General features: G+C 46.4%; 1 protein-coding gene across 1 annotated transcript; it reads right to left on the bottom strand.

The window, feature by feature from the left end:
• Positions 1-5,303: 5,303 nt before the first annotated feature.
• Positions 5,304-9,361, bottom strand: TCL1A (T-cell leukemia/lymphoma 1A). Its single transcript, XM_008581261.1, has 3 exons — positions 9,230-9,361; positions 5,697-5,867; positions 5,304-5,354 (listed from the first exon to the last, which is right to left on the bottom strand). Exons 1-3 carry the CDS (start codon positions 9,359-9,361, stop codon positions 5,304-5,306), a joined length of 354 nt encoding a protein of 117 aa, XP_008579483.1.
• Between the last annotated feature and the right edge of the window lie 134 nt (positions 9,362-9,495).

Raw genomic sequence — 9,495 nt, forward strand, 5'->3', positions numbered from 1 at the left:
TGATTTCCAGGGGCTGGGGAAAGAAGGGAACAGGAGTTGCTGTTCGGTGGATGTAGTTTTAGTCATGCAAGATAAAAAAGTTCTAGAAATCTGTTGTACAACAATGTTCATATAATTAACAGTACTGTGCTTTACACTTCAAAGTTTGTTAAGAGAGCAGATTTCATGTTAGGTATTGATGGATTTTGGATGTGACCGGTGCCGTTGTGCACACAATAGGCACAAAATAGCCCCCAGCCTTGTCTTCCACTCCAGCACCAAACCCCTCCCCGCTTCCCTTTAGGAGAAGCCTCTTGACTTAAACAGAAACCCTTTTGCTTCTGCAAGAGTGCAGTTCTCCACCCTGGTTACATAGCTTCCACATTAGCATAATGCCCCTCCTTGATGGTATCAGCCAGCCCCTGGCACCCTATATAAGCTCTACCACTCCCACCCCTGGTGCTGGCCTCTACTTTGAGTGCAGCCCAGCAGATTCTTTTCCTTTAATAAAGCTTGATCAGTACCTGGCATCTCAGCTCACTTTCTTTCAGGTATTTTATTAAAATAAAAAAAGAAAAGAAAATACCTAGGAATCAATTCAACAAAAGACATACAAAACCTATACTCTGAAAATTATAACATGTTATTGAAAGAAATTAAAGAAAATGTAAGTAAATGTATATAGTCTGTAAGACCGGCCCAAAAGCACGAATCTTAACTTGATGGGAAGGCTCATCTCGCAAAGACCAGGAGGCACAGAGATCGATGCACAGGCAAGAGGTTTTATTTCCGGCATGCTGGAGGTCGCCCCGTTTTCAGGACAGGAGCGGCCCCGAATTCACAATGCAAGCAGCTTTTATACAGTTTTTTGAACGGATATTGTGATAGGATCAACTGTTGGTTATCTGTGGCGCTTTTAGATTTACAGGTGGGCTTCAGCTGGCGCCTTTTGGGTTTACAGGTGGGTTTTAGCAGGCTGGCACCCCTTTAGCGCATTTCTCAATTGTTTAACTTCCCCGGGGCCTTGCTTTGAACCAGCTATTTCCTGGAACCGGTGGGGGGGCTATTAATGTTTAGTGCACTTGGGCCTGGCCTTTGTCACGGCCCCTGATAAGCTGCATTGCTTATGCATTGTTTAGTGTGCTCGGGCCTGACCCTTGTTCTGGCCCCTAAAAAAACTGCTTTGCTTATTATGCATTGTTACAAGACTGTGTACATTAAGGTTATATTTTCCTACAATTCTACTACTTATATTCTATGTCCCCCCTACATTTTAATTTATTTCCAACAAGTCGTCCCTCGGCATCCATAGGAATTGGCTCCAGCACCTCATGCAGATTCCAAAATCTACAGATGCTTAAGTCTCCGATATAAAATGACATAGTTACCTGCATATAACCTATGCGCATCCTTCTGTATACTTTAAATCATCTCTAGATGACTTATAATACCTAATACCATGTAAATGCTACACAAATACTCGTTATACTGGATTGTTCAGGGAATAGTAACAAGAAAAAAAAGTCTGTACGTGTTCAGTACAGATGCAACTATTTTTCCCAAATATTTTTGATCTGCAGTGGGTTGAATCCACGGATGCGGAACCCATAGATACGGAGGGCTGACCACACCTAAGGGAAATTATAAAGTATTTAAAATACTTCTGCAAAACAGCCAAACCCAACTTCGCATGGGGCAAGGGAACAAGATTGGCATAACATAGAGAATTGCAGACGCTGACACATACATGAGTGCCCCATCCGCCCATTCAGCTTCCCAAGGAATGTTGTGCTGTGACTCAACGACAGCCGCGGTGCCTCACTGCTCGTCCCTTCCAGCTGCTCCTTTCTTTGAGCACGCACACAAGGCTCCCGGACCTCCTGCTTAAAACACCCTCTGCTCCTCACTTCTCCGTTCCCTTTACAACACCCACAGCAAGGGTTGGCTCCCCTCCCCTCCCTTCTCTCCAATGCCCACTCCAACAGGGCTCTGCCCCCAATCTCAGCACCGAAGCTTCCAGACGAGGTCACTGTCAGTCTCCATGTGGCCAGATCCAATGGCCACTTCCCTTCTCTTTATTAGGTCTCTCAACAGCATGCTCCTCTGCTGACCACAGCCTCCTGAAGACACACTTTCTTCTCTTGGTTTCAAACATACATCATCTCTCCATAAATGACCTCAGTCAGGGCCCCCTGGCTTTAATTATCATTTCTATTTTAAAGACTCCTAAATGTATTTTTTGGGGTCCTGACCTGAGTTCTAGATCCATATTCCATTAACAGCCTTTCAACGCTGTTAAAGCATCACAGCTATCTCAAAAAGGAAATGGCTAAGACAGAACTCCGGGTTTTTCCCCTGCCCAAACTTACACCTCCCCCTTCTCAATAAGTGGCACCGCTGTCCACCCAGCTGTCCCAGCCCAAACCCTAAAGTCAGTCTGGTGGAAAAATGAGATTCTGCATTGCATTTAGTTAATTTATTAGGGCCACTTATTCTTTCAAAATAGCATTTCTTTCCATGAGAAGAAATCCTTTTACTGTGTTTTTAATTTCCACAGCAAATTAAATTTGCACAGTGCTTGTCATGCCCTCTTCCTGATTGAACCTTGAAAATAAAACAGAGCTAGCTTCTTCCATTTTAAACACCACCTCCACAGACAGGAATTTCTTCAGTCAGCCTAACTCCCTGCCATGTTACCCTGTTCTGTTTTCTTTTGGGATTTTGCCTGGTCTAAGCTTCTTATCTTTTTTCCAGAGAGAAAGCTGCATGAGAGCAGGGCCTGTTTTGTTCACTGCTATATCCACAGCACCCAGCACAGTTCATGGGGGTGGTCAAATATGGTAAACAAGAGTCTTCAACAAGAACTTTTCTCTTCCTGGGCCTTAGTGTTCTTACTCCTAAAATGAAGCAACTTGCTGATCTCTGATCTTCCTGCTCTGAGCTTGTTCTCAGGCTCTGTCTCCACTGAGAGGTGTCTGTATAGTAATCGCTCTCACAGACCAAACTTATACTGCTCGGCACAGTGCAAGGTGACAGGGTAAAATGACAAGGGACACAAAGCGTCACACATGATGCCGATGTTCACCTTTCTAGTGCCAGAAAGCAGCCTGCTCAGAGACTATAAAATGGGAGTAGGAGTGTTTTTCTTCTACAGTTCTCGTATTAGATACCTAGAGCACTTCACTTACGTTATCCCATTGAAAGCTCAGAACAGCCCTCTAAATACCATCGCCTCTCATCTCTCGGTGATGAGGAAGCTGTGGGCTAAAGTCACCTGTGAGGGGAAGACCAGACTTCCACACAGAAGGGACTCCTTTCTCTGGAAGGGATCTGCTAATGACATCTGAGTCCTGCCTACCTGCTTAGCAGGTGCAGGGCACAGGGTGGGCTGTGCTGTGACTGAAGATCACGGAGGTGGGGAAGGGAGCCTGGCTGTGGCTGGAGTGGTCAGGGCAGTTTCAGGCAGAAGGGACTCCTGCTAGGATTGAAAGCAGTGGGGGAAGGAACCACCCACACTAGGGTGCTAGAGCCTGGACTCGAGCCTGGTGAGTGGAGTTGACTAGGGCGGAGGGCATGTCCAAATCAGGAGGGTCAGGAGGGCAGAACCAGACCAGGAAGGGGAGTCTTGAATATTAGGAGTTGCTGACACAGACTTGGAAGTCATTTATTCCAATGGTTCTCAAGTTATCACTCCAAGAACACAGGGGTTTTGAGAGTTGGAATATATATATATATAATCCCAGCCTTATCTTCAAAGTAAAAGAAATACATTAAAGTCATGAGTCTTCTTTCCTTTTCAAATGCTCTCAGTGACTGCCTGTTCTCACCTCTCTCCTCTAGAGTCTAGGTCAAGGATAGAAGCTGATTCAGCACAAAGTTAGATGAATTGTCTTGCATTTAATTAATCAACATTACAAAGTGTTCACAACACATACAACTTCATATACAACTTCATATACAATCTCATATACAACTTCATATACAACCTCATATACAACTTCATATACAACCTCATATACAACTTCATACACAACTCCACATACAACCTCACATACAACAACTTCATCTATAACTTCATATACAACAACTTCATAACACCCAGGTGTGTGGGCACCTGTAAAAGGGGGAAAACCCAACCTCTACCCCTTCTGCAGGTGGGCTCGCACACAGTGCTCACTTTCCTGGCCTCCTGCTCCACCATGGGCTATAGACCACTGACTAGCAAGCTTCTGAGTCCTGAGCACAGTCATGGACTCCTTTTAGGCCTTCCCTTGAACTGCACCTGAACCTGAATGGGTAAGTGGGGATTTCTGCAGGCACAGCACCATGTGACATAGCTGGCGCAGGGTCTTGGAGGCCTGGCCTGGGCTCAGGTGAATAGGCCCTGTTCCCAGAGGTGCGTGGAGCTAAGGGAACAAAGTGGGAACAGCCCCTGGGGGTGCAGCACGAGGCACTAACTGCTGTGAGGGACAGAAGGGAGGGAGAGGCAGAAACTCAGCCAGCTGAGAGGACCAGAGGCACAGGTATAGCTGGTCACCAGGAGTAAGTAATACGGACCCAGGTCCTCGCTGGTGCCATCTGCCAGGCATGAGTCAGCACGGAGGGTTGAGTGGAGCTGAGTGGGCAGGCCCAGCAGGCCTGGGCAGGGCTCATCCTCTGCCTGTCCATTCCCTCCTGGCCCCAGCACGGTGCAGGACAACACACAGGGCTGGGAGACAAAGGTGAACATGCAGACATCACCACCATAGGCCCGTGGGGCTCAGGCCCAGGGAGCGAAAGGGGACAGGAACTTCGAGACCTGAGAAAAGACAAGAGAAGACAGAGTCAAAGGCACAGGGAGGACTAGGTAGTGGTGAGGGCTAGGGTGGGGGAGCCTGGTGGTCAGTGCCAGCCCCCAGAGGCTGAGGCCCTGCATCTGAGCCAGGCAAATTAGGAACAGGGTAGGGGATGGGGTCAGATGACTTGGATGTGAAACTTGGCTCTGCGATCTGGACAAGTCACTGTACTTCCTCAAAACTCATCTTTGTAACTATGACATGTAATAAGGCCGAGCTCAATGGCTGCAATGATCAAACACCGGCACTTATGTAATAAGGTGACTGGAAGTGACGGTGCCAGTGTAACCTGGGGAGTGCTGTGCACATGCGTGAGTGTGGCTGGGATGCCAGGGGCTGCCCAAAAAGCTCTGGCTCTGCCCTTGAGGACCCCCAGAGGCAGCAGTGGGAGAGGGCTTAGCACAGCCTCCACGGAGAAGGGCTGTTCCTTCTCATCTGGCCACTCTGGACTAAAGGTGCCGGGCCCCAGTGGTGCTCACCGCGTCACCGCTACTCCATGTCTGGGAGCTTCTCAAGGAGCATGTCCTGGATGTCACCGAACTGAGAGAGGGAGGCAGAGAAGGGAGTGATTAGAGCCTAGAGCCTGGGGACTCTCCCTCCATTCCTCACTCCAGGGCCTGCCTCTAGCCTGGATTTCAGGGGCCCTTGGGAAACTGTCCCTCCTCCCACCAGCCTTCGGCCTGTGCCCCCCAGAGGGGTCTTCTGTTAGAGACCTCATTCAGTTCTCACTTCTCTCTAATCCAGTCCTTTAAAAATCTGCAGCTGTAAATTCTCTCCATGTTTTTAGCTTTTGGTGCTGGGATGGAGAGAACAGACATGGGGGAGGGGATGCAGGGCCACTCAAGATCAGCCGGTGGGTCCCTGGGAGAAACACACGCTTGCCTCGACGTGGTACACTATGCGCCAGTAACTGGAGTCTGAGCCTCGGTACTGACTGCCAGGGTAGAGCTGCCACATCAGAGGCAGCACGTAGGAGCGTAGCTGGCTGGGGGTCTTTGGCTCCCCCAGGGAGACGTCCTTCTGCTGCAGGAGCACTTGGAAGCAACCTTCTATCTGCAGAGAAGAAGGGACCGGGGTGTACCTTCAGATTTGGGCTCACCAGGGCTCCTCCAGACACAAAGAACCAGAGTCCTTCCTGAGTGTAAGCTGCTGGTCACTATGTCCTGTGGCTATGCACACTCTACCTTCAGATTTGGGCTCACCAGGGCTCCTCCAGACACAAAGAACCAGAGTCCTTCCTGAGTATAAGCTGCTGGTCACTATGTCCTGTGGCTATGCACACTCTTCACAAGGAGTCTGGCTGGGCCAGGGTGACCAGAACTCACACGCATCCAGCCACCTAGGCGGGGCCACAAAAGGCACTTTTTTCCCTGGCAAACTCCTAGCTGCTAGGGGATGTCATGGGGCCCGCGAGCTTCCTAACAATAGTTTGGTGCCTCTTTCAGCCATCACGGGATTTTGTTTGATTTTTTCATTTTGTCGTATTTCCTCTTTTAAACACGATATCCCTGGACCCCTGAATCTGGTGACAGACCACCTTTGGTCTTGTGCCCTGCAACCAGTTCTCTGAACAGCAGCCAGGGTGAGTGGCTAAAAATCATGGGCCTCTCCTACTCCACACCCTCGGACAGCTTCCAATCATGGGCAGAACAATTCAAAACGCTGCGGCCCACAAAAGTCTGCAGAGATTCACATGGCCAGGTCCCTGCCTCACGCATGTCCTTCTGTTCATCACCCTCACCCTGTTCCAGCCACACAGGCCTCCTCACTACTTCTGGGACCTGTCCTCACATCTACAGAGGGCTCGCACCCTTCTCTATCAGGTAGGTCTCTGCTGAAATGTATGTCTTTTAAAGACAAATATAATAGAATGGAGACCAAACATACCAGTTATATCAATACTGAAAATAGGTTTCATTCACCAATTCAAGGAAAAAAGATGTCAGCAAAATCCAACTCTACGATATGCACAAGAGGCATGCCCCAAACAAAGAGATTCAGGCAGACTAGAAATAAAATGATGGGCACACATATGACAGACAAATGCAAATTAAGACTCTCCAAGGGGGTCTTTAGGCAGGTAGTAGAGGTTTTATCACATTCGCTGCAAAACCCCCCAGCCTAGAACTAGAACTGTGCTCTGCATATAGACTAGGCAGTCAACGTTTGTTCAACAAGTATTTTTCCAAGGCTGAAAGAGCTTTTTAAAATTTTCTGTCCATGAAAAATTAGAACTCACTGTTAAAACAGAATTCAGATTGTACTGCAAGGTGTAAGTACGGAAATCACCACTCTTGCTGTGTTGGTAAATATCCTTCCATATCCTTTAACTATCTTTAGTTGGTACTATTCATCTTTCCCTTGTTGATTTAAGCAAACCTTTAGATATTAAAAATACTGGTCCTTTCAATTATGTGAGGCAAATCCTGCTTTACAGCGTGCTAGTGGGTTATTTTTTGGGTGGCATTTATTGTGATTATGTGAAAAACTGTCTGGTTTGTGGTTGTGGTGTCATGCTGAAGAAGATATTTCCCAGCCAGAGATTAAAAAGAGATACTTGGCATGATATTTGGGTACATTTATTTAGCATATCTATCACTTCCAGCATTTGTCACTTCTGTGATAACTCAATTAGCTACTCGAAGTTATACAGTTATTTGTCATTGACTGTAGTCTCGCTATATTGCTACAGAACACTAGATCTCATTCTTCATATCTCTGCAGTTTTGTATCGCACTGTGCTCCGTAAATACATATAGTTATCATGGGTCATTTAAGAAAAATAAATTAAAAAGAAAAAGAAAAGAAATGGAGGATAGAATAGTGGTTACCAGAGGCAGAGGAAAGGCAGCGCAGTTTTGTATCACACTGTGCTCCGTAAATACATATAGTTATCATGGGTCATTTAAGAAAAGTAAATTAAAAAGAAAAAGAAAAGAAATGGAGGATAGAATAGTGGTTACCAGAGGCAGAGGAAAGGCAGGGGGGAGGAGGTATGGGGAGAGGTTGGTAAACGGGTACAAAATTACAAAGTTAAAATTAGATAGGAAAAATAAGTTCTGGTGTGCTAGGGTGACAATGGTTAATAATATTGTATTGCATATTTCAAGATAGCCAGAAAAGAGGATTTTTAATGTTATAACCACAGAGAAATGATAAATGATTAGGTGACAGATATGCTGACTATTCTGATTGGATCATCATACGATATATGCGTGTATTGAAATAAAGTGTACCCCATAAAAATGTACAATAAAAATATAAATGAGAGTCACCTAAATTTTCTTCAAGTATTTAAAAATCGTAAATATATAACTTGAGTTTTAATTTTATTTATTTATTTTTTTGGCACATGGTCGGTGTGGGTATCTGATGAATTTGATTTTTTTAAAGAATATATATATATATATACACACACACACACACACACACATATATATGTTAATTTAAATGCCAATAGGAATGCAAATTTAGGTGGTAGTTAAGAGCCTGAAATTCCATAACCTACTTGTCCTACCTTGGACAAGTTTATGTTTTTATACCTCAGTTTTCTCATCTGTAAAATGAAGACATAATTAACACTCAATAACCTTTTGCTGTTTGCTATTATATAAATATTCTAACATTATATATTTTAATTCACTTTTATACTTTCTTCAGTTTGTGTGCTAAGAGTTTCAACATTTTCCATCTCAGTTTCTTTGAGTAAAAGCAGGCTCTGATAGAAAGTACTTGTAAAAGAGTTATATTTCTTTTTTTAAAAAAAGTTAACATTAACTAAAGCTCCATCTTAAGTCATCACACAAAACAAAGGCAATGTTTGTTCGGTACCAGCTTTTATACTACTATAGTACTTGTCAAGTTTCCCAAAGCTTAGAGGAGGTATAAAATACCCCACACTCTAGGGCAGTGGATCCCACACCTGGTTGATCAAAATCTGTTAAGGGTTCTTTTTAAAATTACATATTTCTGGGGCCCACCTCAGGAGCTTCTGATGATGGGCCACATATATGAATCATTTACTTTAGAGATACTCCCGTGCTGTGGATTAATTCCCTGAAGCCCAGAAAAGTCCTGTTTTACGCAAGATCGTATTCACCCGTTCCAGGGACACTGGGTGACACTGGGTCCCATCCTTGGCCAATACTCTATGCCTATGTGGTTTCCCACCGTCCTTCCTGGCTTGGAAAACTCTTACTCATCCTTCAGAGCCCAGCTCCAAGTGGTTTCATCTGGGGCGTCCCTGGGCGGATGGGGCCGTCTGAGCCTCCCTGCCTCTGCCCTCACCCGGGGGGGGGGGGGGGGGGCTCCTCAAGGGCGCCCCCTGTCTGCGGCGTCTTATAGCTCCTAGGGTCGGGCCATGGAAGGCGATACTCCTGCTGCCCTGCCCGGTTCGGCCCCTGAGCGGGCTGTACCTCGAAGGTCATGGAAAGCCAGGGGTGCCGGTTCTCATCCAAATACACGTCCTCTTCCCAAATCCACAGGCGGTCCGGGTGCAAGTGCAAGGTCCTCTGCTCCGCGGGGAACTGGAGCTCGAACTCGCCCATGCTGCCTCGGGCTGTCTAAGAAGCAAGAGCTGAAGCCTCTCCAGGCCACTTGCTGATCCTTCGGATGCTGGACACGGAAGCTTTATAGCGGGACGGCGCACGGACGCCCCCAAGCGGTGGGGCGGGAGGAGGGC

This window comes from Galeopterus variegatus, unplaced genomic scaffold (genome assembly GCF_000696425.1).
Source record: "Galeopterus variegatus unplaced genomic scaffold, G_variegatus-3.0.2 Scaffold2309, whole genome shotgun sequence".
Classification (NCBI taxonomy): Eukaryota; Metazoa; Chordata; class Mammalia; order Dermoptera; family Cynocephalidae; genus Galeopterus; species Galeopterus variegatus.

What these genes read in the sequence shown, in the direction of transcription:
- TCL1A (XM_008581261.1), bottom strand. Translation starts at nt 9,361, where the DNA reads ATGGGCGAGTTCGAGCTCCAGTTCCCCGCGGAGCAGAGGACCTTGCAC. An exon ending in GGCTTTCCATGACCTTCGAG is followed by an intron (nt 5,868 to 9,229) that starts GTACAGCCCGCT and finishes TCTTCTCTGCAG; the next exon opens with ATAGAAGGTTGCTTCCAAGT. An exon ending in GCATAGTGTACCACGTCGAG is followed by an intron (nt 5,355 to 5,696) that starts GCAAGCGTGTGT and finishes TCCCTCTCTCAG; the next exon opens with TTCGGTGACATCCAGGACAT.